We start from the raw sequence: 27,867 nt of genomic DNA, 5'->3' as shown, positions 1-27,867 counted from the left end.
AAGCAGCGCATCTGTGCATTGATATTTAAATTATAATACAAGTTTGTGCTAACAATCGCACTAATTTCTTGCCTAGGCTCTCTTGGCTAATGACATAACCGCCGGCCGCCATCTTTAAATCCAAGATGGCGGCGCACCACCGACCCTCCGTAACAATAGAAGGTAAAAAAAACCGCAGCGTTTCTTCCGCACAAAACACACTTTTTAAGTCCGTTTTCCTCAGATGTCGACGCCTTTTAAGGTAAAGGAAAGGCCGAGATCTAGAGGACCGCTTTTCCGCGGTGTTTAATTCTTCCTCCTTCCCCCCCCCCCCCCCCACACACTTACTTGCAGTTCGGCTTTCTCCGCCTCCCACCGCGCTTTCTCCATCTCGAAGCGCGCCCACTCGTGCTGGATGAAGTGCAGGATGCCGGGCACGGTGTAGGCGTCAGGCTCGGCGGGGCTTTCGGCGACGATTTTATCCAGCGAGGCCGGGGCCGGGCTCGGGCAGCCCGTGTTGCCGCCCGCCGAAGCCATGGCAGCCGCCTGTCCGTCCATTCCGCAGCCCGTTCCCCGCCCCCCCTCTACCTGCCAAATAGTGAGAGTCCCGTTCGCTTGGCTGGGCGCGCATGCGCGCTGAGGGAGCTGCGGCAGACTTCCTGCCAAATAGTGAGTCCCCATAACATCCTCTGCCTTCAGCAATACGCTTAAAATGCTGGCGGAAACTTAAAGAGAAGTCTCTAATTCTTTTGGTAAACCATTGCCTTCTCTATTTTATGCGACTGCCTTTTGAGTTTGTTCAGCTATTTTCTCCTTATACGGCTCACTCTCAAATATTTGATGACTTCTGTGAAACACCTTTTAATTTCTACTCCTTCGCCATACATGGTTAACCTCTTGCAGGTTCTGGGTTAAATCGGTGATAGGTTGATAACTGTAATTCACAGAAGCCTAATGCTTAAGATACAGACTTTAAGGGTAAGACGAGGGAACACACAACAGTCTTCATAGAGGGATCAGAGGTGGAGAGAGTGAGCAGATTCAAGTTCCTGGGTGTCAAGATCTCTGAGGATCTAACCTGGTCCCTCCGTATCGATCCAGCTACAAGGCGGCTGGACAGCGGCTATTATTTCATTTGGAGTTTTAGGGGATTTGGTATGTCACTAAAAACCACACAAATTTCTACAGATGTACCGTGGAGAGCATTCTAACTGGGGGGGGGGGGGCTACTGCAGATGATCAAAGAAAGCTTGAGAGAGTTCTAAAGTCAGTCAGTTCCATCATGGGCACTAGCCTCCGTAGTATCCAGGACCTCTTCAAGGAATGATGCCTCTAAAAGACGGCATCCATCATTAAGGACCCTTTTCACCCAGGACATGCCCGCTTCTTGTTGCTACCATTAAGGAAGGAGGTACAGGAGCCTCAAGGCACACACTCAATGACTCAGGAACTGTTTCTTCCTCTCTGCTACCTGATTTCTGAATGGACATTGAACCCATGAACAATATCTCACTCATTTCTATTTTTGCACTAATTTAATATTGCACTTTCTATTTAAAAAGAATCTTAGGGTTGTACATGGTGACATGTATGTACTCTGATAATAAATTTACTTTGAACTTAATATATATATTCATACTGTAATTCTCAGGTTTTTTATTATCATATATTGCAAAGCACCGCTGCTGTAAATTCAACAAATTTCACAATGTATGTAAGTGATATTACACCTAAGTTTGATTCTGAAAAAAAAAGTATGAGGGAGCATATCACTCCCATCCACACTACTCTGCATTGGCTTTCTGTATCTTTTAGAATTGATTTCCTAGTTCTCTTACTTGTTTTTAAAGCTCGCAATGGCCTGGGATCAGAGTGCATCACAGATTTGCTTTTGATTTATAATCCTGCTTGAGCTCTCAGCTTTTCTTCTGCTGATCTCTCAAACTTGAAAATCTCCCTCAGAAGATAATTGGCAGGTGAGCTTTTATTTCGAACTACACTCCAAAACTGTGGAACTCAATACCTAAAACCATCAAGGATACAGACTCAAACAAGAGAAAATCTGCAGATGCTGATAATCCAAGAAGCACACACAAAATGCTGGGGGAGCAACATCTATGGAGAAGAGTACAGTCGTTTCGGGCTGAGACGTCGACTGTACTCTTTTCCATAGATGCTGCCTGGCCTGCTGAGTTTCTCCGGCAGTTTGTGAGGGACACAGGCTCAGCTGACACTTTCAAAGTTCAAAGTAAGTTTATTATCTGTGTACATATATCACCATATACAACCCTGAGATTCATTTTCCTGCCACCATTCTCAATACAGTCAATAGCCGAAACAATTAGTGAAAGACTGCACTAACAGGACAGACAATGTGCAAAGGACAAGAAACTCTGCAAATACAAAAAGAAAACATAATAAATAAATAAGCAATAAATAGCGAGAACATGAGGTGAAAAATTCTTGAAAGTGAGTCCATAGGCTGTGGGAACAGTTCAGTGACAGGGCTCAAAACCTATTTATTAAACCTTGCATTTAAGTGACATCTTTTTGTCTTATTTTCACGCTTGCTCCATTTATATACTTCCATCGTAGAGCTCTTTGAACTAAATAGTTTGTATGAAAAGTGCTCTATAAATATGTTGTTATTATTTGGGTTGGCGGGTGGAGATATGTCTCTACCAAAGGAAGTGTAAGGCACTCCTTCCCTCCGCTAGCCTGCAGGTCACCCTTGGGCAAGGTGTAGCACCTTGCTACACCTTAGACCCCTGATTAGGGTCACGTGAATTCATGGGAGCCGGTGATGGATGGTCGTATGAGCAGATGGTGCATATCACGAGTCTTGGTTATGCAACTACTGACGCCAGGCAGACAATCTCTGAAGAGGACTGATAATGGATGGGGCACCACTTGTCTCGTAAGACACTGCCCAGAAGAAGGCAATAGCAAACCTCTTATGTAGAAAAATTTGCCAAGAGCAATCATGGTCATGGAAAGACCATGATCACACACGTCATGATGTCAGAGCCTGTGTCATGTTCATCCCAAGTACCTGCATGATAGAGGACTCTCTGATCCAAGGGCTGTTCCCAGGGACACACAGAGACGGACATCAAATGCTGCTGGCAGATCATCATCTCGGTGAAAGACGCCCTTTGGTGTGCCCGCAACTTGCTGGTCTGCCAACACGTCCACAGAGGAATGCTGCCGACTAGCTGCAGGAGTACATGCTGAGGGGACGCAGTGGAGATTTGTGCAGCCACTGCAAGGGCTCGTTAGGGAAGGACCGCAGTATAGAGTTCTTCGGGCACTGGAGGGGGTGGTTGGGCTGGGTGAGCAAGACCCTGAATTATTGTAGTAGTATACCACCCTAGGAGGCCTCCTGAGTGACAACAGTCCTGTAGGAGCCGTATATTCTGTGTTGTGCGTTGGTATGGTAACAAGTCGCTTGAGTGGGGGCTGTTACTTATGCTTATTTCGTGGCAGTTTGTAGTTTGGGGCTGAGAGAAGTCACATCTTTGTTGGTCACTGAGATAACGCTCAATAATGCTCAATAGTAATTGTATGTTTGTTAATTGCGAATAAAAAATTGGAATAAGTAGTTCACCTCTTTAGAGCAATCATTAGAGCTGTAGGTGTGTCACACAAGTATAACAACTTGGTCTGCCATCTCAGGATGGTGGCAATTGTCTTGATTTTGGATCAATTTTTGCCGCTGCAAGTCTTATTATATTTTGTTACGTTTTAAGGAATGTACCAAGACACTATTTAATGCATCATCTAAAAATGTAGTTTATTCTTGTAAATAATTTATTTTTATTATGAATAAAGCTTTTTTTGATATACTGTACTAAAAAAAGTCAAGGAAACTCAAAGATAGGAGAATCTAGCTGGGTTGACCAAGATTTCCAACATCACTGAATCTCTTTTGCATCTCTGCCTTCAGCACTCAAACATATGAGTGAGAGAGAGAGAGAGATGAGAAAACATCTTTGTAAGTGAAGCATAACAATACCTTCTGCTACAGGGTCACACACCGAGACAGACAAGAGGTGCTGCTGAAAGATTGTCAGCATGGCAAAGGACACTCTGTGGTGTGCCCAAGCAACACTAAAAGTGACAGGAGGAATGCAGCTGGTCAGGCAGTGTCTGTAGAACGTATGCAAGAGAGCAACAGAAAAGAAAGTGCTGGCGATCTGAATTGAGTCCTGACAAAAGGTCCAACCCAAAGCATCAACTGTTTATTCCTCTCCATAGGTTCTCATCGGGAGATATCTCACCACAGATTTTGTATGATACAGTAGACCACCAAGCTTTCTGGTGCATACTGTCGTGACAAGTACCTCTGAACACTAAGCTTCACAGCTTATCAGCCACAGAACTCAGCAAAAGTGGTGCTGAGTCACTGCCAAGACAGGGGTCAAACCTGTCTGCATCATTGTGCCAGCCCTATTGGCCATCTTTATCGCTGGCATCCTTCTCATTGGCCAAGACCTGTCACAGGGAATCCCAATCGTGTACAGAATGGACAGCGACCCCCAAGGTCAGCACCACCACTATCATGAAGCTTTAGTGTGTGGATGACGGCACCACTGCAGCACACTCTGATCTATGTTGCATGCCTTTCCCAAAACACCAGGGTCTCGGTTTTGTTTTGAATATTAAAAAAGACATGGGTCCTGTATCAACCACTACCCAACCAGCCATTTTTTAAGCTCTCCATAAAAATCGACAATATCACCCTTGGAAGTGAAGACCACAAAAATGCATAGTTGCTCCAGTGTTTTGTGTGTCCCTCGAGATTTCTGGTATCTGCAGTCTCTTGTTTCTCCAAATACTTGGCATTTCTTCAGTTTGTCCTGTGTAGCTGCTGTTGTGTTGGGATAATGAGTCATACAGTTCCAGGAACCTGGCCAGGTGTACAAACAGTGAACCTGTGAACTATTATCGTGGGTGGTATGTGAACTTTTTCAAGTCTTTCTCTCTACTTTTGGAGGAAAATGCAGATGGTAAAATCATTTTTATGTGTTTCGCAATTTTAAGAATAGAAGTTTGAAGATTTTCAGTTGCAGTTTCTAGATTGCAGTAGTGACCATCATAAGTGTTGCTAGTTCACTGTAAAAATACTTTAGGACATCTTGAGAACATTAAAAATGCTTTAGGACTCCCCAGTGAATCAAAGTACATGGAATTATATGGTGAGTTGAGTAAGTTGGAAGATCAACACCCTTAAAGTGTGGTATGGGTTAAACTTTGCTTTACTATCACCAATTGGGGTTCATTTCCCATCGTTCTCTGTAAGGAGCCTGCACGTTCTCCCCTTGACCAAGTGATTTTCCTCCGGGTGCTCAGTTTTCCTCCCGTGTTCCAAAGACGATTGATTAGGGTTACGGTTAGTGAGTTGTGGGCATGCTATATTGGTGACACTTGCAGGCTCCCCCCAGCACAAACCTCAGACTGTGTTGGTTGTTGCTGCAAGGCGATGCATTCCACTGTGTTTCTCCATGATTTTGTGTACAGTACCTGTGACAAATAAAGCAAATCTTTCTTATCTTTCTGCTTTGTCATCCAAAACACTTAGCCTAGACTGTAATGAATGTTGGAGCAGTTTCAAACCACTGTCTTGCCTACATTTGCTTTCCATCTTTCAGCATCCTGCCCCACCATCAACTAATATGTTTCTGCATTTCTGATTGTTACTGATATATCTTTGCTAATTGATGAGGCTCAATATATATTTTCAGAGCACTTTGGTACCTGGTCCAGTTCATATTTAATTGGAAAATAAATATTGGCATTATAATCTTTCTCTTTTCTATTGCCCAGCTGCCAGTTTACTGCTCTTGATTAGCCATTCCCCTTGCTTTTCACTAAAATATATTATGAGGGCATACAGGAGTTAGATATACCAGCTAGTTGAGTGGTGACATCAGTGAGACTAAAGAGCTGATTGTGGACTTCAGAAAGGGTAAGACAAGGAAACACAAACCAATCCTTATAGTAGGATCAGAAGGGAGAGAGTGAGCAATGTCAAGTTCCTGAATGTCAGAATCTCTGGGGAACCCAACTTGGACCCAACATATCAATGCAGCTATAAAGAAGGCAAGGCAGTGGCTATATTTCATTAGCAGTTTGAGGAGATTTAGTTTGTTACCAAAAACACTTGAAAATTTCTATAGCTGTACTGTGGAGCACATTTTAGCTGGCTGCATCACCATTTGGTATTGAGGGGAGGGAGGACTGCATAGGATTAAAGTAAGCTGCAGAAAGCTGTAAACTCAGAATATAGAAATTTACAGCACATTACAGGCCCTTCAGCCCACAATGTTGTGCCAACCATGTAACCTACTCTAGAAACTGCCAAGAATTTCCCTAGCTCATAGCCCTCTAATTTTCTAAGCTCCATGTTCCTATCCAAGAGGGTCTTAAAAGACCCTATTGTATCCACTTCCACGACCAGTGCATTCCACACACCCACCACTCTGTGTGAAAAACTTACCCCTGACCTCCCCTGATTATATCACAAGGGGAACATGGAGACTGGACCCAAATGCAGGACACAGGCATTGAGGTACTAGGGGCAGGACAGGAACAACTAAAGGATAGAACAAGATGGGGAGACCATGGCAGGCAACAGTGATCTTGGGGTTCAGAGAGTTCATGGCAAAGGCAGGACCCTGGAGTTCATTGCAAAGGATGGGTCAATGGAACAAGGAATGCTGAGAGGATAGCCACATACTCCTGGGCAGGGCCCAGCCTACCAGGCAGGAACACAGGAGCCTGGGCAGGTCACAGGGCACCTGGGCAGGATGCAGGGCACCACCCATTAGAAGCAAGGGGTAGGAAAGGGTCAGAGTCCTCAGGGCAGGCCCCATAGCTCCTGGGCAGGGTCACCTCCCAGGCAGGAACACAGGGGCCTGGGCAAGACACAGAGCACCCAGGCAGGTTGCAGGGCACAACCCATCAGAAGAGAGGGGCAGGAAAGAGTCAGAGTCCCCCCCCCACCAGGCAACAGCAGTCCAGCTTGCTTAACCAACAGAGGCAAGGGATCAGAAGGGAGCTCAGTCCAGGGCGACTACAAGAACAGACTTACTGAACTAGATGATTAACAGTGGGTACTCCAAGCCAGGGTCAAGATGGGATAGCCAGGCAAACAGCACAAACAAAGCCAACCAGCAGGTACAAGAGGAACAGGACAACCCCCCAACTAGACTCAGTCCCAGAGCCCCTTATACCAACTTCCAACCGATAGGTCTCAGGTGCACCTCCTTAAACCAAGGTGATCCTATTTAGGCTTAAGGGTGAAAGAAGGGACGGCTGCAAGACCCGGAGTCCAGAGTCCGCGGACCGGATCAAGACCCGGAATGCGGGTTCTGGACCAGACCATAACACATTACCTATTTCCAAGCACCTTAAAACTATCCCCCTTCGTGTTAGCCATTTCAACCCTGGGAAAAAGCCTCTGGCTATTCACACGATCAATGCCCCTCATCATCTTATACACTTCTATCAGGTCACCTCTCATCCTCTGTTGCTCCAAGGAGAAAAGGCCAAGTACACCCAACCTATTCTCATTAGGTACATCCTCCAATTCAGGCGACATCCTTGTAAGTCTCCTCTGCACTCTCTCTATAGTATTCACATCCTTCCTGTAGTGAGGTGACCAGAACTGAACGCAGCACTCCAACTGGGGTCTGACCAAGATCTTATATCTGAAACATTACCTCACGGCTCTTGAACTCAATCCCACTGTTGATGAATGCCAATACACCATATGCCTTCTAAACAACAGTCAACCTGAAACTGTTAAACTCAGTCAGCTCCATCATGGGTAATAGCCTCTATAGTATCCAGGACATCTTCAAGGAGCGATGCCTCTAAAAGACGGTGTCCCTCATTAAGAACCCCCATCACCCAGGACATGCCTTGTTCTGATTGCTCCCATCAGGGATGTGATACAGAAGCCTGAAGGTGCATATCCCACTATTCAGGAACAACTTCTTCCCTTCTGCCATCCAATTTCTGAATGGACATTGAACCCATGAACACTTTTTTAGAAAATTTCCCATTTAATTATATACTGACTTTAATTCATACTTTTATAATTTTGTATTGTACTGCTACCGCAAAGTTAACAGATTTCATGACACATGCCGGTGCTTTTAAACCTGATTCTGATTCACCTTCTGCTGAGAAGGATCTATTTAATCTGTTAGGTTGTATTGGTGGAGCAGACTTGATGAACTGAATGTCCTATGTCTTATGATCTTATGTAAGCTAGTTTCATTTCCATGTTTCCTCCCCATCAGATAGCACTGCTGAACGTGCAAATTAATTGGCTTCTCTTTAATGAACCCAGGTTTCATGGTCATTCGTGCGTATTATGTAATGCACAGAAATCAGCAACGAAACCTCACAGCTGCGACAGTTGTTGTGACAAAAACACTTAAAGGAAAGATGGAATAATCTATCTCACCATAATTTCAGGTAAACCACAATCTATATTGTTCTTTGAAATTAAGCTATCTTCCCAGCCTTGATTCTCAGTCTCCTAAATCTGTAGATCAATTGCCAGAGCACTACAGTTGCAACTCTATAAATATGGAAGGGGGAAATCAAAATGAAATAAAATCATTAGAATGAGGTGGCATAGGGGGTCAGAAGGTGTTGCATTGTGCTAAGAAACAGAAAGGGTAGAAGGACTTCGATGGGTGTTGTATACAGACTTCCAAGCTGTAGTAAAGATGTGGTCTACAAATTACAATGGGAGATAGAAAATGCATGCCAGAAGGGCAATGTTACAATAGTCATGGGGGGATTTTAATATGCAGATAGATTGGGAAAATTAGGCTGGTGCTAGATTCCAAGAGGGGAATTTCTAGAATGCCTATGAGATGGCTTTTTTGAGCTCCTCGGGTTGAGCCCATGAGGGGATCAACTAATCAGCTATTCTGGATTGGGTGTTGTGCAATGAACCAGAATTGATTAGAGAGCTCAAGGTAAAAGAACCCTTAGGGGAAAGTGATCATGATGTGATTGAATTCAGCCTGAAATTTGAGAAGGAGAAGCTAAAGTCAGATGTATCAGTATCACAGTGGAGTAAAGGGAATTACAGAGGAGCTGGCCAGAATTGGTGGGAAAAGTACCTCTGGCAGGGACGATTGCAGAGCAGCAATGGCTGGAATTGCTGGAAGCAATTCGGAAGGCACAGATTATGTACATCTCAAAGAGGAAGAAGTATTCTAAAGGCAAAATGACACTGTCCATCTGCCTCTCTACCAGAGGGCTTTAGGTTCAGACCCAGGGAATAATTGTCAAATGCATTTCACTTAAAATTGCATACTGTTTATTAGCAAGCTTGTGTCTCAGTTGACAATACAGAGTCCCCACTCATAGAGTACTGTCTAAGGCTGCTTGCTAAATATTCGTTATCACATACACACTCTGGTTGTTGCTAGGCACCTTGATAGGTAGTTACACAGAGCAGCTTTCTCATGTACAAGCACTCCTTTGTTCATTAGTTATCTTTGCAGCATTATTAGCCAAGCTGCAAATAAGTCAGGTTTTAGCCCATTTAATTCTTCATATAGTTCCTCAACACAACTGTGGCTAACAAGAGAAGTTAAAGCCAACATTAATGCCAAAGAGAGGGCATATAATGGAGTAAAAATTAGTGGGAAGTTAAAGGGTTGGGAAGCTTTTAAAAACCAACAAAAGGCAACTAAAAAGTCAGTAAGAAGGTAAAGATGGAATACAAAAATAAGCTAGCCAGCCAATAATATTAAAGAGGATATTAAAAGTTTCTTCATATATTTAAACTGTAAAAGGAGAGGCAAGAGTGGAAATCGAACTGTTAGAAAACGATGCTGGAGAGGTAGCAATGAGGCACAATGAAATGACGAATGAACTGAATAAGTATTTTGTATTAATCTTCACTGTGGAAGACACTAGCAGTATAGTGGAAATTCCAGGTGTCAGGGGTTATCATTACTAGAGCAAAGGTTCTTAGGAAACTGAAAAGCCTAAAGATAGATAAAGTCACCTGGACCCAGTACACACACCAGGGTTCTCAAAGAAGTGGCTGAAGAGATCATGGAGGCACAGTATAGTAATGATCTTTTTTAGATTCTGGAATGATTCCAGAAGACTGGAAAATTGCAAATGTCACTGCACTCTTCAAGAAGGGAGAGAGGCAGAAGGAAGGAAACTATAGGCTAGTTAGGCTAACCTCAGTGGTTAGGAAGATGTTGGAGTTGATTATTAAGGATGAGGAGGCACACGATAAAATAGACAGTAGTCAGTGTTTATTGTTTCACAAGGAAAAATATTGCCTGGACAAATCTTTTGGAATTCATTGAAGAAATATCAAGGTGGGGAGACAAAGGAGAATTAGTTGATGTTGTGTATTTGGATTTTCAGAAGGCCTTTGACAAGGTGCCACACATGAAGCTGCTTGTCAAGTTATGAGCCTGTGGTATTACAGGAAAGATTCTAGCATGGATAAAACAGTGGTTGATTGGCAGGAGGCAAAGAGTGGGAAGAAAGGAAGCCTTTTCCAGTTGGCTGTCAGTGACTAGTGGTGTTCCAGAGGGGTCTGTGTTGGGACCAATTGTTTTAATGCTAGGCATCAATGATTTGGATGATGGAATTGATGGCTTTGTTGCAGAGTTTGCAGATGATATGAATATAGATGGAGGGGCAAGTAGATTTGAGGAAGCAGAGAGGCTTCAGAAGGACTTAGATAGATTAGGAGAATGGACAAAGAAGTGGCAGATGGAATAGTGCCAGGAAGTGTACAATCATGCACTTTGGTAAAAGAAATGAAAGGAGAGAAAGTACAAACTCTGAGGTGTAAAGGGACTTGGGAGTCCTTGTGCAGGATTCCCTAAAGGGTAATTTGCAGTTTGAGTCTGTGGTGAGGAAGGCAATTGCATTGTTAGCTTTCATTTCAAGAGGACTAGAATATAAAAGCAAGGATATAATGTTGAGACTTTATAAAGCACTGGTGAGGCTTCATCTGGAGCATTGTGAGCAGTTTGGGGCCCCTTATCTTAGAAAGGATTTACTAACACTGAAGAGGGCTCAAAGGAGGTTCACAAAAATGATTCCAGAATTTGAGTCCTGACAAAGGGTCTCGGCCCGAAACGTCAACAGTGCTTCTCCCTATAGATGCTGCCTGGCCTGCTGTGTTCTACCAGCATTTTGTGTGTGTTGCCAGGATTGAATAGCTTGTTATATGAGGAGCATTTGATGGCTCTGGGCCAGTATTCACCGGAATTTAGAAGAATGATGTGTGACCTAATTGAAATCTATTGAATGATTAAAGGCCTTGAAAGAGTGGACATGGAAGATGTTTCCTATGTTGGGAGAGTCTACGACCAGAGGACACAGCCTCAGAACAGAGGGGCATCCTTTTAGAATGGAGATGAGTAAGAAGTTTTTTAGCCAGAGGGTGGTGAATTTGTGGAATTCTTTGCAACAGGCGGCTATGGGGACCAAGTCTTTATGTATATTTAAGATAGAGGTTGATAGATTCTTGATTGGTCAGGGCATGAAAGGATATGGGGAGAAGGCAGGAGATTGGGACTGAGATGAAAATTGGATCAGCTATGATGAAGTAGCAGAGCAGACTCGATGGGCCAAATGGTGTAATTCTGTGCCTATATCTTATGGTCCTATGTGCAGCACCTTGTCAAAGGCCTTCTGAAAATCCAAGTACACAACATATTCCAGTTCTACTTTGTCTATCCTGCTTGTTATTTCCTCAAAGAATTCTAACAGATTTGTCAGACAAGATTTTCCCTTGAGGAAACTATACTGACTTTGGCTTTCTTTTATCATGTGCCTGCAAGTACCTTGAAACCACATCCTTAACAATCAACTTCAACATCTTCCCAACCATGGGGGTCAGGCTAATTGGCCTATAATTTCCTTTTTTTCTGGCTTCTTCCCTTCTTGAAGAATGGAGTGACATTTGCAATTTTCCAGTCCTCTGGAACCATGCCAGAATCAAGGGATTCTTGAAAGATCATTAATTGATGCATCTATAATTTCTTCAGCTACCTCTTTCAGAACCCTAGGCTGTAGTTCAACCTTCAGACCTTTCAGCTTTCTAAGCACCTTCTCCCTACTATCAGCAACTGCAGTCACTTCCGCCCCTGACACTTGAACTTCTGGCATACTGCTAGTGTCTTCCACAGTGAAGACTGAGGCAAAATGCTTAGTCACTTCATCCACCATTTAGAACTATAGAACATTACAGCACAGAAACAGGCCTTCTTTGTTCACCATTACTACCTCTCCAGCATCATTTTCCAGTGGTCCAATAACTACTTACATTTCTCTTTTACTCTTTATATTTTAAGTATCTGAAAAAACACGGTATGCTCTGTGATATTCTTAGCTAGCTTCCTTTCCTATTCTATCTCTCCCCCCCCCCCCCCCACAGATGTTTGGGTTTTTTGGTTGCCTTCCATTTGTTTTTAAATTTCCCAAAATTCTAACTTCCCATTAATTTTTGGTCTATTGTATATCCTCTCTTTTACTTCTATGTTGACTTTGACTTCCCTTATCAGCGATGGTTGCATCATACTGCCTATAGAATGCTTCTTCTTTGGGATGTCTCTATCCTGCACCTTCCAATTTGCTTCTGGAAACTCTAATTGCCCTGCTGTTATCCCTATTGGTCTCCCCTTCAAAGTCAACTTTGGCCAGGTCTTCTTTCATGCCTCTGTAATTCCCTTTACTTCATTGGATTACTGATATGTCTAACATAAGCTTCTCCCTCTCAAATTGTAGGGTAAATTCTATCAAGTTATGATCACTCTTTCCTAAAGGTTCCTTTACCTTAAGCTCACTAATCAATTCCGGTTCATTGCACAACACCCAATCCTGAACAGCTGATCGCCTAGGTTGTTCAGCAACAAGCTCTTTTAAAAAGCCATCTTGAAGGCATTCTACAAATACTCTTTTGGGATGCAGCACCAACCTGATTTTCCCAATCTATGCTTGCATTTTGAAAAGCCCTTGACTATTGCAACACTGCCCTTTGTACCTGCCTTTTCTATTTCCCGTTGTAATTGTTAGCCCACATCCTGGCTTCTATTTGGAGGCCTGTATATAACTCTCATAAGTGTCCTTTTACTCTTGCAGTTTCTTAACTCTACCCACAACAATCCTACATCTCCCTATCCTATGTCACCTCTTTCCAAGGATTTGAATCAGAATCAGAATTAGGTTTAATATCACCACATATGTCATGAACTTTGTTAACTTTGTGGGTGTGTTTATTAAATAGTTGAGTCAAAATAAGTAGTGCAAAGGTAGTGAGGTGGTGTTCATGAGTTCAATGTCCATTCAGGAATTGGATGGCAGAGGGGAAGAAGATGTTCTTGAATCATTGAGTGTCCGCCTGATGGTAACAGTGGAAAGAGGGCATGCCCTGGGTAATGGACTCTGCCTTTTGATTTCATTTTTAACCAACAGAGCCACAACACCCCCTCAGCTTACCTGCCTGTCCTTTTGATACAGTGTGCATCCTTGAATGTTAGCACCCAACTGTAACCTTCTTTCAGCCATGACTCAGTGATGCACAGGACATCATACCAGACAATCTCTAACTGCAAGATCATCTACTTCATTCTGTATACTGTGTATTCAAATAATACCTACAATCCTGCATCTAACACTCTTTTTGATTTTGTCCCCCTTCTACCCTGCAACCCATCCCACTGACTACAATTTTGCCACATCGTCTGCCTGTCCTTCCTGACAATCTCACTACACACTGTCTCTACTTGTAAACCACAGCCCTATCACTCAGATTCCCATCCCACTGCCAAATTAATTTAAACCCTCCCCAATAGTAATTAGTAATGTATGTAATTAGTTTTGCTACAACAAGTGTATGGGACATTGGAAAAAAGTTGAATTTCCCCATGGGGATGAATAAAGTATCTATCTATCTATCTAGCTTTGGCAAACCTGCCTGTAAGGATATCAGTCCCCTTTGGGTTCAGGTGTTACCTGTTCCTTTTGTACAGGTCATACCTTCCCCAGGAGAGATCCAGAACTATTAAACCCAGTTAAATATTAAACACCAGTTTCTCAGCCACACATTCATCTGCCAGATCATCCAATTTTTACCCTCGCTGGTGTGCGGCAAGGCAGCAGTCCAGAGATTACTAACCTGGAGATCTTGTTTTTCAACTTTCTACCCAGCTCCCTAAATTCTCCCTTCAGAACCTCCTCGATTTTCCTGCCCATGTCATTGGTGGCAATATGTACCAAGACTTCTGGGTGCTCACCTTCCCCCTTTAGAGTGGCATGGACCCGATCCGAGACATCTCTGCCCCTGGCACCTGGGTGGGAACATACCGTCTATCACGTCCATCCGCAGATACAGTACAAAATGTATCCACAGAAAGTAACAGAGACTGGACTTCAGAAGTAACAGTACAATCTTGGAACGTCCTGGGGCTGTGACAGGTGCTCTGGACATGCATGCTCTCTCTTTCTTCCCTTGGTTGTGGACTGTGTGATACTGTCTGTCTGATACCATGTCATCTGCCAAGGCATTTTACTTCTGTCCTACCGTCTAAAATGACAGCCAACAGCTTGGGTATTTGTATTAATGCCAAGGTCTAGTCTCATTCTGTACAGACTTCCATGCTTTATTCAATCAGAATGTGAATCAAGTTTAATATCATCGGCTTATGTCAAAGGTTCAAATGTCAAGATTAATGTCAGAGAAATGTATACAATCTACATCCTGAAATGCTTTTTCTTCGCAAAACATCCACGAAAACAGAGAAGTGCCCCAAAGAATGAACAGTTAAACGTGAGAACCCCAAAGTACCTCCCAGCTCCTCCCTCCCATGTGTAAGCGGCAGCAAGCAACGATTCCCCCCTCCCCCCCACCAGCAAAAATAAACGCACATCAGTTCAATCACCGAGCCCAAGCGGGTGCTAAGCAATAGTTGGAGTTTTTCGAGGATGTAACCAGGAAGTTAGACGGGGGAGATCCAGTGGATGTAGTGTACCTCGATTTTCAGAAGGCATTTGATAAGGTCCCACATAGGAGATTGGTGGGTAAAATCAAAGCTCAGGGCATCGGGGGGAAGGCATTGACATGGATAGAAAACTGGTTGGCAGATAGAAAGCAAAGGGTAGCGGTGAATGGGTGTTTCTCGGAATGGCAGGTGGTGACTAGTGGGGTGCCACAGGGCTCGGTATTGGGACCACAGCTGTTTACCATTTACGTTAACGATTTGGATGAAGGCATAGAAAATAACATCAGCAAATTTGCTGATGATACTAAGCTGGGTGGCAGTGTGACATGTGATGAGGATGTTAGGAGAATTCAGGGTGACTTGGATAGGCTGGGTGAGTGGGCAGATACTTGGCAGATGGCGTTTAATGTGAATAAGTGTGAGGTTATCCACTTTGGGAGTAAGAACAGGAAGGCAGATTATTATCTGAATGGTGTAGAGTTGGGTAAGGGAGAAATACAAAGAGATCTCGGAGTCTTTGTTCATCAGTCACTGAAGGTGAATGAGCAAGTGTAGCAGGCAGTGAAGAAGGCTAATGGAATGTTGGCCTTTATTACAAAGGGAATTGAGTACAAGAGCAAGGAAATCCTCTTGCATTTGTACAGAGCCCTGGTGAGACCACACCTGGTGTATTGTGTACAGTTTTGGTCTCCAGGGTTAAGGAAGGACATCCTGGCTGTAGAGGAAGTGCAGCGTAGATTCACGAGGTTAATTCCTGGGATGTCTGGACTGTCTTACGCAGAGAGGTTAGAGAGACTGGGCTTGTACACGCTGAAATTAAGGAGATTGAGAGGGGATCTGATTGAAACATATAAGATTATTAAGGGATTGGACAAGATAGAGGCAGGAAATATGTTCCAGATGCTGGGAGAGTCCAGTACCAGAGGACATGGTTTGAGAATAAGGGGTAGGTCATTTAGGACAGAGTTAAGGAAAAACTTCTTCTCCCAGAGAGTTGTGGGGGTCTGGAATGCACTGCCTCGGAAGGTAGTGGAGGCCAATTCTCTGGATGCTTTCAAGAAGGAGCTAGATAGGTATCTTATGGATAGGGGAATCAAGGGATATGGGGACAAGGCAGGAACCGGGTATTGATAGTAATTGATCAGCCATGATCTCAAAATGGCGGTGCAGGCTCGAAGGGCCGAATGGTCTACTTCTGCACCTATTGTTTATTGTCTATTGTCTATAATAGCAAACACAGACCAAAGTTACCCCAAAACCTTCACATTTCATCTGAAATTCGACAGCCCACAGGTTCTCTCTCTCTCCCTAGCAAGGGAGAGCGAGGTTTCCCCCATTTTCACAGTGAGTGGGAGACGTAACAACAACCTGCTGGATCCTGATCTTGAAATTCTATTTTGTTGCTTTTTTTGAGCTCTGTGTCTGAAGATTGCAAAGACCTCGGGTGACACCGACCCTCGATCCGCCCGTCTCCAGAGCCCCGAGATCTTATGCTTCCAAACACTAGGCCGCCTCTCAGGCTGACCCCTGGCTCTCAATCCGAACATTGGCTGGTCCTGAAACCCTGAGAACAGATCCCATTCTAGCAAAGGACCGAAGTCTGTGTGTAACTCCAGGTCAGGGTCATCAAAAGAACCCTGAAAGGGAAAAATAGAGATATTAAAGATGGAAATAGAGCTGTTTCCAAAGATGCAAGCAAAGGAGTTGCTGTTAGGAGCCATCGCCCCTCCTAAGGTCCACCCATCATGTCATGAAATTTGCTAACTTGCTGCAAAAGTACAATGCAATAATAGTAGAGAGAAAAATAATGAATTGCAGTATGTATGTGTGTGTGAGAATATATACGTACACGCACACGCAGTCGCCAGGTTACGAATGAGATCCGTTCCCAAGTCTGTCTTTAAGTTGAATTGTAGGTAAGTTGGAACAGGTACATACGGTTCTTATTTAGCATCAGTTAGTCAAATGTTTGTCTTAATTTATAGTATGTATTTTACCTTTCTATGCAGAGCTTTTCTTCTTCTCGTCATAAGTGGCCTTGTAGCAGCTGAGGCCCTCAGTAACTGTACGGTAAACCTTAGTGCACCTCTCTGTATTAGGATCATGCTCCTCTAACTTCACCATCCCTGCTTCAATGAGACGAAAGGCTTCAGCTAACTCTTCCGTCAAAATCTTTTTCGGTTCTGGAGTTTTTAAGGTCCCAGTCTTCTTCCTCAAATGCTATCCTCACTTTATCTTTTATCTATCTATTGTTCCAATTGTTGACTGACTGTAGCCTAACGCTTTTCCAATGACCGATGGCGTTTCACTTCTTTCTGATCGCTTTATTATTTCCACCTTATTTTCAATCGTGATCGTTTTCCTTATCTTTGATGCATTACCAGCACTTGCATCAGATTTACGCTTTGGAGGCATGGTTACAAGGGTAAATAAGAGAAAAATTTAAGCCAAGTACAAAGTTACACACTCAACACAGTGTTAACAGCAACATGATCCGACTTAAAATGGGGGATGGCTTTCTCTTCCTTGAGTGGAAGAACTGCTGAAGCTGCGCAATGTTTTCATGAGTGTCACAAAGTAGTGTGTGAGTTCATTATTATGAACCGTTGTATTTAACTCAAACTTTTAATATAAAAGTTTATGGCAGTCCGTTTGTAAGTACCCCCCCCCCCCCCACCCCATACCAGGCAGTGATGCAGCCAGTTAGAAAGTTCTCCACACTACATCTGTAGAAATTTTCGATTGTTTTTGGAGTCATACCAAGTCTTCTCAAACACAGAACAGGTAATGCAAATGACTTTAGAGTGCTTCAATTATTGAAACAACCTGCACACAGTAAGATCCTACAAACCATGGTCGTCTGAGTATTTTTATGCGTATTTATGGGATAAATATTAGCCTGGGTGCCAGAGGGAACTTTTCTACTCCTTTGAACTGCCATCTGAGAGGAGACTGGACCATTGTTGGTAAAATTGCAGATGGAGAGGGCATACAGGAGTGAGATATGCCAACTAGTCATATCATATTTTTACTGAGTTAAGTATTGTATGTAATTAGTTTTGCTACAATAAGTGTATGGGACATTGGAAAAAATGTTGAATTTCCCCATGGGGATGAATAAAGTATCTATCTATCTATCTAGTGGAGTGGTGTCACAGCAACAACCTTGCAGTCAATGTCAGTAAGACAAAAGAGCTGATTGTGGACTTCAGGAAGGGAAAGAGTAAGGAACACATACCAATTCTCACAGAGGGATCAGAAATGGAGAGCGAGAACAGTTTCAAGTTCTTGGGTGCCAAGATCTCTGAGGACCTAAACTGGTCCCAACATATCAATTCAGCGATAAAGAAGGCAGTGGAGTTTGAAGAGTTTTGGTATGTTAACAAAAACGCTCCAAAACTTGTATGGATGTACCTTGGAGAGCATTCTGACAGGCTGCATCACTGTCTGGTATGGGGGAGCAGGGGGGCTACTGCACAGGACCAAAAGAAGCTGCAGAGGGTTGTAAATTTAGTCGGTTCCATCTTGGGTACTAGCCTACAAAGTACCCAGGATGTCTTTAGGGGGCGGTGTCTGAGAAAGGCCGCATCCATTATTAAGGTCCTCCAGCACCCAGGGCATGCCCTTTTCTCACTGTTACCATCAGGTAGGAGGAGGTACAGAAGCCTGAAGGCACACACTCAACGATTCAGGGACAGCTTTTTCCCCTCTGATACCTAAATGGACATTGAACCTGTGAAAAACACAAAATGCTGGCAGAGCTCAGCAGGCCAGACAGCATCTATGGGAGGAGGTAGTGAAGACGTTTCGAGCCGAAACCCTTCATCAGGAACCTGTGAACTCTACCTCACTTTTTTTAATATATATTATTTCTGTTTTTGCATGATTTTTGATCTATTCAATATACTGTAATTGATATATTGATTTATTTAGTTTTATTCTATATTGTGTATTGCATTGAACTGCTGCTGCTAAGTTAATAAATTTCATGACACATGCTGGTAATAATAAGATCGATTCTGATTCTGATTTAACATTGCATCAGTGATAGTACAGAGTCCTCTACTAATAGATTGGGCAGGGCTTACATACAACATGAAACAAGACCCTTCAGCCCACAATGTTGTGCCAATCTTTTACCCCACTATGATCAATCTAACCCTTCTCTCCAATGTAGCCTCCATTTTCCTATCATCCAAAGAGTTTCTCAATCAAAGAGTTTCTCAAGTGCCCCTAATATAAAAATATTAACCTCTGACATTCCCCCTGTACTTTCCTCCAATCACCTTAAAATGATTCCCTCTTGTTTCAGCCATTTACACTCTGGGAAAGTGTTTCTGGCTATCCACTCAATCTATAGCTCTTAACATCTTATACACCTCTATCAAGTCACCTCTTCTCCTCGTTTGCTCCAAAGAGAAAAGACCTAACTTGCTCAACCCATCCTCATAAGATATCTTCTCAAATCCTGGAAACATCCTGTTAAATATCCTCTCTAAACCTTCCACATTCTCCTTATATTGAGGCAACCAGAACTGAACACAATACTTCCAGAGTGGTCTAACCAGAGTTTTATAAACCTGCAACATTACCTTGCAGCTCTTGAACTCAGTCTCCCAATTAATGAGGGTCAACACACATATCTTCTCAACAACCCTATCAAATTGCACAGCAACTTTAAAAGTTCTATGGAAGTGGACCCCAAGATCTCTCTGTTAAAGGGACTTTTTCTCTTGAAAGACTTTTCCAAGTCCAAGATGATGTAGTCATTGTTGGAACAAGATTATCAGCCTGTGCTTGGTTTCAAAATAGTGAGTTTCTGACTCCAAGGCTCTTTGGTAATTTCTGAAGATTTCCACAGTAATTGGAGTTTTGATAGAGTATTGGAGTATCTTATCTTGTTACAAATAAAATAAATGACAGAATTTAAATTTATTTTTACGCAAGCAGGAGATATTTAACCTCAGAGCTGAGATCCATGCCACTATCATTTGTACTGGCTCCTGACCAGAATTTTTTGGTTAGTACTTTCTTATGTTTCATACATTTATATATACGGTGGGGTGGCGGTGTTGAAATACGTCTCTACCAAAGGAGGTGTAAGGTGCTCCTTCCCTCTGCTCGCCTGCAGGTCACCCTTGGGCAAAGTGTAGCACCTGCTTAGCATGGGAGTAGCTAGTGGACGGTCGTATGAGCAGCTGGTGCAGATCACAAGACCTGGTTATGCGACCGCTGACACCAGGCAGACAATCTCTGCAGAGTATTGATAATGGCTGGGGTCACCCGTCTTGTAAAGACACTGCTCAGAAGGCAATGGTAAACCACTTCTGTAGAAAAATTTGCCGAGAACAGTCATGACCACGATCGCCCACGTCATGTGACATGTCACATAATGATGATGACGATGTATACAGTGGATTCCAGTTAATTGGGCCATCAGTTAATTGGGGCAGCTGTTTATTTGGGACAACTCTTAGAAAACAAAAATTAATCAATAAAATAGCCATGATTCCCTTCATTTATTTGGGATACTTTGCCACTTAACTTGGAGAAGAGACGCTCAGCTGGAGGGCCAAAGAAGCGCTATAGGATCAGATGAAGAATGTTTTAAGGAGGTGCAAGATCAGACCTGAGGACCTGGAGGATGTTGATGCCGACCGTAACACTTAGCGACAGCTATGTAGGGATGGGGGTTCGTATTCTGGAGATGGAAAGAACAACCAGAAGACAGCAGAAGAGAGCCAGGAGAAATGCAGCCATGGTTGCCATCACGACCACCACTACCACATATACATGTCCCACCTGCAATAGAACTTGTGGGTCCATGATAGGACTGTATAGTCACCAAAGATCTCACCGTTTAAGGAATGGACGTCGTCATTGGATTCCGATGGACAACCGAAGAAGAACTAGCATCAGTCGTGTGCAGTTTGTGGCCACTAGACACTACACCATGTTTACATTGAACAGTGTTTAAATAGTGACAGTTGTGTGTGTTTCTGCTAAATAAGCAGGGATTTTTGTCACTGATAGTTGGCAAGAAATAAGCAGCTAAGACAACTCAGGACTGTTTTGCTCACCTGTGGTTTCAAGCATTTAGGCTCGGAGATGCCAGAAATGGCCAGGAATGAAAATGCGACTATTTCACTCCTTCAACAAGTTAGGAGCTATGATAAATTTGAAGGTGTCAGCAATCATCTTGAATGTTATAATGAAAAAAGATTTGGAGAATGCAATGGTCAAAAGCATTGTGTAAAGGCAGTCTGCACTAGGTGTCTGCACTGACTTTGTTCATTTACAATCAAAAGAACACGTCAATGTATACTGGATGCATTCCTCCGTCCATAACTATTGGGATGTAATGCAAAGTGTTCTAATTTGTTTTGCATTTCATTTAAATACATAATAGTAGTTTGACTTTGTGACTGTTTCCATGTAACTTCAGCAAACTGGGACAACCGCTTTATTGGGTCAAAACGTATTGGTCTCAATGTGCTCCAATTAACTGGGACAGTAATTACAGTCATTTAGTCCCACTCAGTGTCCCATACAGTTTCCAAAATATCAGTTAAAACCAAGTCTGTGCTAAAGAAGGCAAAAGCATTCGTTTTGAGAGGCCTAGAATATAAAAGCAAGGATGTAATACTGAGGTTTTAAAAGGCATTGGTCAGACTGTACTTGGAATATTGTGAGCAGTTTTGGGCCCTTTATCTAAGAAAGAACTTGCTGGCAGTGGAGAGCTCCAGGGAGATTCACAAGAATTATCCTGAGATTGAAGGGATTAACATATGAGGAGTGTTTGGTGTGTCTGGGCCTATACTCGCTGGAGTTTAGAATAATAAGGGAGGATTTTATTGAAACCTATCTATCCAGACCTCTCAATATCCGGGAGGATCTTATTGAAACCTACCAGATATTGAGAGGTCCGGATAGAGAGGACATGGAAAGGACATTTCCAGCAGTGGAGAGCCTACAATCCGAGGGCACAACATCAGAAGAAGAGACATCCCTTTAAAACTGAGGTGAGCCAGAGGGTGGTGAATCTGTGGAATTCATTACCACAGTCGGCTGTGGAGGACGTCATTGGGTATATTTAAAGCGGAGGTTGATAGGTTCTAGATTAGTAAGATTGTCAAAGATTATGAGAAGAAGGCAGGGAAACTAAATCAGCCATGATGGAGTAGTGGAGCAGACTCAATAGGTCGAAAGACCTAATTCTGCTCCTAAGTCTTATGGTCAAACTTGTAGTTGCTGAGAAAACTGGCCTGAACCCTACAGGACGTGAAGCTGAAAGCTGAACGTGTTTCAAAAGGGCCAGCAGATGCCAAGCTTGTAATTTAAAAGAGTGCTAATTGGTGGAGTAATGAGAGTTTGAAGGTGGAGTGAAGCTACACCATTTACAAGTTTAGGAGAGTGACAGGGTAGGACAACACTGCGGAAACGGAGAACAGAAAGAGGATATGGAATGGTGTAGTTAAGGAAAGCTTTGCCCACCGTGGCTTTAAGGAAATGGAGAAAGGGAGATCAGAAAGCTCCTTATGGTTGGTACTTGATTACTTCCATGCTGTGGGTCACAAAGGTAAGTTCTATGTGAGGTATTGCGCTTTGGAAGGAAAAACCAAGGTAGAACATACAAAGTAAATGGTAGGGCACTGAGGAGTAGAGTAGAACAGAGGGATCTAGGAATACAGATACAAAATTCTCTAAAAGTGATGTCACAGGTAGATAGGGTAGTAAAGAGAGCTTTTGGTACATTGACCTTTATAAAACAAAGTATTGAGTATAAGAGTTGGGGTGTTATGGTGGGGTTGTATAAGGCATTAGTGAGGCTGAATTTGGAGTATTGTGTGCAGTTTTGGTCACCGAATTACAGGAAGGATATTAATAAAGTTGAAAGAGTGCAGAGAAGGTTTACAAGGATGTTGCCGGGACTTGAGAAACTGAGTTACAGAGAAAGGTTGAATAGGTTAGGACTTTATTCCCTGGAGCGTAGAAGAATGAGGGGAGACTTGATAGAGATATATAAAATTATGATGGGTATGGATAGAGTGAATGCAAGCAGGCTTTTTCCACTGAGGCTAGGGGAGAAAAAAACCAGAGGACATGGGTTAAGGGTGAAGAGGGAAAAGTTTAAAGGCAACATAGGGGGAAGCTTCTTCACACAGAGAGTGGTGGGAGTGTGGAATGAGCTGCCAGATGAATTGGTAAAAGTGGGCTCGCTTTTAACATTTAAGAGAAACTTGGACAGATACATGGATGAGAGGTGTATGGAGGGATATGGTCCAGGTGCAGGTCAGTGGGACTAGGCAGAAAAATGGTTCAGCACAGCCAAGAAGGGCCGAAGGCCTGTTTCTGTGCTGTAATGTTCTATGGTTCTATGGTTTTTCATAAATATTTCCACTAAAGACAGTGAATTAACTGAAAATATAACTTGTCCAAGGCAAGGGTGCAGAACAGAATTAAGTTTAATATCAATGACATATAGTATGTCATGAAATTTGTTGTTTTGTAGTAGTTGTCTATTACATTAAAAAGCTATAAATTACAAGTATATATTGAAAATTAAATAAGTACTGCAAAAATAGTGAGGTTGTATTGATGAGTTGGTTGATTGTACGTTAAAAAGTCTGATGGTGGAGGGAAAGGAAGCTGTTCCTAAAATGTTGAGGTTGTGTCTTCAGAATCCTGCAGTGGTGGTTGCCCATCATGCCCGACAATGACAGGAAAGCTGTGCGGGAGAGTTTTTAAAGTGGAAAAGCCACTACACTGGGGCAGTTCCACTCTCTCAACCTCAGAAGTTTGGATCCAATGGTATGAACAAGTGTCAAAAAATGGGTTCTTCTTTGGTTTCCGTGGATGACCATGACATCCATCTGTGCCCTCCATCGAGCATTGCAAAATCGCCTTCCTGGCCGTTGGATTGCACTGTAGATCTCATCCGCCCAGTCCACTGGAGCTGATTTCACGTGCTAGGACAGGCATATCCCTATCTCACTGGGGTATGAGGCTGCTGGCTACCCTTACCTGGTTTAGCCCACCTGAAGGAGTGGTGTACTAGGGTGTGTCCACTTGCAAATAGCTACTTAGAGCCACAGGTGGGAGCTGAGTGTCCGGTGAGGACCAAAGATGAGTGAGCTGTCCTGGACTGGACACGACAAGCCCCTTCACCAGAGGTGCTACCCCTCTGTTATGATGGAAATAACTGGTTCTTTGAGTCTCAACAGTAGAGGCCTGGACACACACAGTTTTAATAATAAGGAATTTATTATTAAAGGGGGAAGTCGGGTCAACACAAACAACTACAATACACAGGAAGCGGTGTGGGGACAGGGTACGGTTACACATACAAAGAACAAGGGAAAAGCACTACGACAGCTATCCCCCTTGACCTTGGATAGCCGCAGCTCCCTTACCAGGACAAACGATAGACCTTCCCAAACATAAATCAATGCACTTACCTCCAATGAGGTGATCTGTAAGAGAGGGCGAGCCAAGGCCAAGTCTCACCTTTTAAAGCATGGGGCTGGGCGAGATAATCCAATTAAGGTGACCAATAATTTAGGTGTGCATTGATTAGTTGGGAGGGACCAAATGTTGATTGGCATATGGTGTGTCCTCCGACCAGCCAGGTGGCAGTGCATCTGTCACGTGGCCGGTATTTCTGGATACACCCTCCCTGGACACCCCATATAACCTGAGGATCCTGTCCCTTCTCTGTAATGGTAGTGATAAGAAGAGAGCACATACTGAGTGATGGGAGTCCTGAATGATGGCTGCCGTCTTCCACCACTCCATGGTTTCCGTGGATCAATTTAATATCAGAGAATATATACAGTACATCCTGAAATTCTTACTCTTTGCAGACATCTACAAAACAGAGAGCAAAATCCCCAAAGAATGAATGACACAAAATGTTGGATCCTCAAAGCCCCCCTCCCCTCCCATACACAATGCACAAGCAGCAACAAAAACATTGGTCTCCCCTCTCACTTTGGTAGGAGCTATATCTCTCTCCCCCTCGCTAGTGAAAGAGAGAGAGCCTGTCTGAGATGTTGAAGTGTTGGGATGGACAGTAGGTTTTTTGATGGATTATGGTCTCTGGGGCACCATGGGCAGTGGTGGGGGGGGGGGGGTTGCGGTTGATAATTTTGCTGGAGCAAGTGGGGGGAGGGTTGATGTTATGGCTCATGAAACAAGAATGTTTGATGTTACATTCTTCTGTGTTGCTTGAAAGAGAGATCAAAAAGCTCTTTATGGTTGCCATTTGATAAGTTCCATGTTGTGGGTCACAAAGATAGTTTTTCATAAAACTTTCTTTTATGTTTTTAGATCCGTTCATGATGATACATTCCTGAGGAAATAACTGCAAATATAACTTGTCCAAGAATCAGGAACCTCAACAATTGTTACTTCTGTAATGTCAAGAGGAAACAAGAAATTATTTAAGAGAAGCTGCTGATTGAACAGCAACACCACTGAAACCCCGAACAGCACAATGCGGATTAGTTTATGCCAGCTTCTGCTGACTGGGGCAATACTGATTAACCTGGTGGTTCTGTACTATGTCTCCAGAACCCAACAGCAAATGCTGAAGCACAAGGAGCCTGGGAAGGTTGCCTCTCGGAGGCTGTCACTGTCACGAGTCACTGGAATCACCGTGCTGATCAGAGAGTTTGAAGACTTTGAGAACTGGGTGGTAGGCGTTGCACAGTCCTTCACGAAGGGAAGGCCGGATCAGCCCATTGTGGTGGTCGCTGACAAACTACCCTACCCGCCGCTGGGGCTGCCCGATAAGCCGAATATTCAGATGGTCCTGCTGAAAGCATCTCCTGATCAGCCACCCCATGTCGTTAGACCTGAGTTCTATATCAAGACAGAGTACACCCTTCTGGTGCCAGATGGAGCACAATTGGATTCAGCCCAGCAAATTGAGCACCTTCTTCAGGAATTCGAGGCCAACAAAGAGAAAGCTCGAATGGTTGCCGCCCCTGTTCAGCCTTCAGGAATGTTTCAATGTCTAAACTTGCAGGTTAACCTAAAGGAATGGAGTGCAATTTATAGCCTGTCTGCCGGTCAGCTTTGCGATGCCGTTGGGGGAGATGCCGTGGTTCTCCTTCGGACGGAAGACTTGTTCAACCTCTCTCAGCCTATGCTGAGGCCACTCATGACCTCCCTCTTCATTCAATCTTCGCTGCGTGGCTGGAGGGTGAAGACAGCAGATAATGTGGCTTTCTCTTCATACCAGCGCTCTCTGTACATGTCGGCTCACAATCAGTGGAAGGCTGACAACAATGCCAAAGCAAGGTTGGCTCAGCTCTTCAAAGACTTTGGCATAAAGCGAGTGGTCGAGGCTGACGGGAAGGAGCACTGGTACGGGTGCGGCAAAGACACTCCTCGCTGTTTTGGCACTGTGCATGACGACACCCCTGAATACCTATATGAAAACAAGTGGACTCCGCCTTGCTGCCTCAGAGCCTTGCGTGAGACTGCCAAGTACGTCATAAAGATCTTGGAATCCGCGGGGGTCCGCTACTGGATGGAGGGCGGCACGCTACTGGGAGCAGTCCGTCAACAGGATATCATTCCCTGGGACTACGACGTGGATTTTGGGATTTACCTGGAAGACGTGGAGAAGTGCGAGTTGCTGAGGAGTCTGGATTCGGGCTCAATTGTTGATGAGAACGGCTACTTGTGGGAAAAGGCAGTGGAGGGAGAATTCTACAGAGTGCAGTACAGTGAAAGCAATCACCTGCATGTTGACCTGTGGCCCTTCTATCCCAGGGAAGGCATCATGACCAAAAGCAGCTGGATGGATCACAAGCAGGACGTTGAGTTCCCCGAGCACTTTCTGAAGCCACTCGTACCCATGCAGTTTGCTGGGGTCACTGCTTACGCGCCCAACAATCACAGGCGGTTTCTGGAACTAAAATTCGGGGAGGGCGTCATCGAAAACCCTCAATACCCAAATCCTGCGAAGAAAAGACTGGAGAAGGTGTACTAAGTGGCGAGGGAGGGGGCTATTAGGTATCTCAGAATGAAATATACCATAGTTAACACAAGGGGGGGTTCAGTTGTTAGAATTTTTCAAGAAGTATTCTTGCTCTGTAACATGATATCCCACGTACTTGTTATTTCTGAGCCGTTTTCTGGTTCCATGACCACTGCCTTCTTTGTGCACAAATGCAGGTGGGTATGTTTGCTGAGCGGTTGGGAGGTATTAGGGTTTGAGCTCAGCTTTATCCAGGCGCATGGTTTTCCAATGAGGAGAGACTGCATCTCCACAGAAGCAGCAATCCCGACTGATAATGTCTGCTCCACTGAACACAACAAAAATAAGTGATAGTCAAACAAAATAACTGATCTGACTTGTTAAATCCTGTCCCTCTGTCTGTCATCTATCCATCCATACCTAGCCTTTCCTAGGCAAGGCTGCATCTCCACTGAAGCAGCAATCTCCCGACTGATCGTCTGTTTCCTCGGTGTCATCAAACAAAAGATCTGATCTGACTCATTAACACATCAAATGGTGCATTTGTCAACTGTCGATGTAGAGATGATTCTGTTAAATCTAATAAGTGAGACAATGGATTGAATAAACAGATCATGGGATCTTGCACAAGGATCATGGAGACATCTCAAGACTCTTAACTAGAAGAGTTCCCTGTTAGGACTGAACATATAAAGTGCATGCACAACTGGAAATACCAAGGCATGCAGAGCACTAGAGGGTGCTCTCTGACAATCCAACGTCTGTGTTGAACATGTCCCTATCACAGCTAAGCTTCTGATGTATTACTTGAAAAGTCTGCTGCTAACTCTGTGCACCCACAATTTGATGAACTACACCATTACCCAATAAATGCAGTGTCCACTCCAA

The 27,867-nt window shown here is 43.7% G+C and overlaps 2 protein-coding genes across 6 annotated transcripts in view; one reads left to right on the top strand and one right to left on the bottom strand.

Annotated features, from left to right (window-relative positions):
- The window catches only part of LOC140716535 (striatin-3-like), an 88,175-nt gene extending 87,619 nt beyond the window's left edge, over nucleotides 1-556 (bottom strand). For both annotated transcript variants that reach the window (XM_073029344.1, XM_073029345.1), the window contains exon 1: nucleotides 328-556. In XM_073029344.1, coding sequence (XP_072885445.1) covers nucleotides 328-537 — 210 coding nt within the window. In that variant the 5' untranslated portion in view covers nucleotides 538-556. The remainder of the gene's footprint in view (nucleotides 1-327) is intronic.
- Nucleotides 125-27,867, top strand: fkrp (fukutin related protein). Of its 4 annotated transcripts, XM_073029349.1 has the most exons (4): nucleotides 125-162; nucleotides 8,339-8,466; nucleotides 19,941-20,010; nucleotides 25,320-27,867. In XM_073029349.1, the coding sequence occupies exon 4, from the start codon at nucleotides 25,486-25,488 to the stop codon at nucleotides 26,989-26,991; it is 1,506 nt and encodes a 501-aa protein (XP_072885450.1). In that variant the 5' UTR covers nucleotides 125-162; nucleotides 8,339-8,466; nucleotides 19,941-20,010; nucleotides 25,320-25,485; the 3' UTR covers nucleotides 26,992-27,867. The 4 variants fall into 4 exon arrangements, with proteins under 4 accessions (XP_072885450.1, XP_072885448.1, XP_072885451.1 ...); XM_073029347.1 differs by lacking the exon at nucleotides 19,941-20,010; XM_073029348.1 differs by lacking the exons at nucleotides 125-162; nucleotides 19,941-20,010 and adding an exon at nucleotides 1,830-1,955.

The sequence above is a fragment of the Hemitrygon akajei genome, chromosome 25 (genome assembly GCF_048418815.1).
Source record: "Hemitrygon akajei chromosome 25, sHemAka1.3, whole genome shotgun sequence".
NCBI lineage: Eukaryota > Metazoa > Chordata > Chondrichthyes > Myliobatiformes > Dasyatidae > Hemitrygon > Hemitrygon akajei.
Note: the sequence above shows the minus strand (reverse complement) of the source record. Positions and strands in the feature narration are given on the sequence as shown.

What these genes read in the sequence shown, in the direction of transcription:
- fkrp (XM_073029347.1), top strand. Translation starts at nt 25,486, where the DNA reads ATGCGGATTAGTTTATGCCAGCTTCTGCTGACTGGGGCAATACTGATT.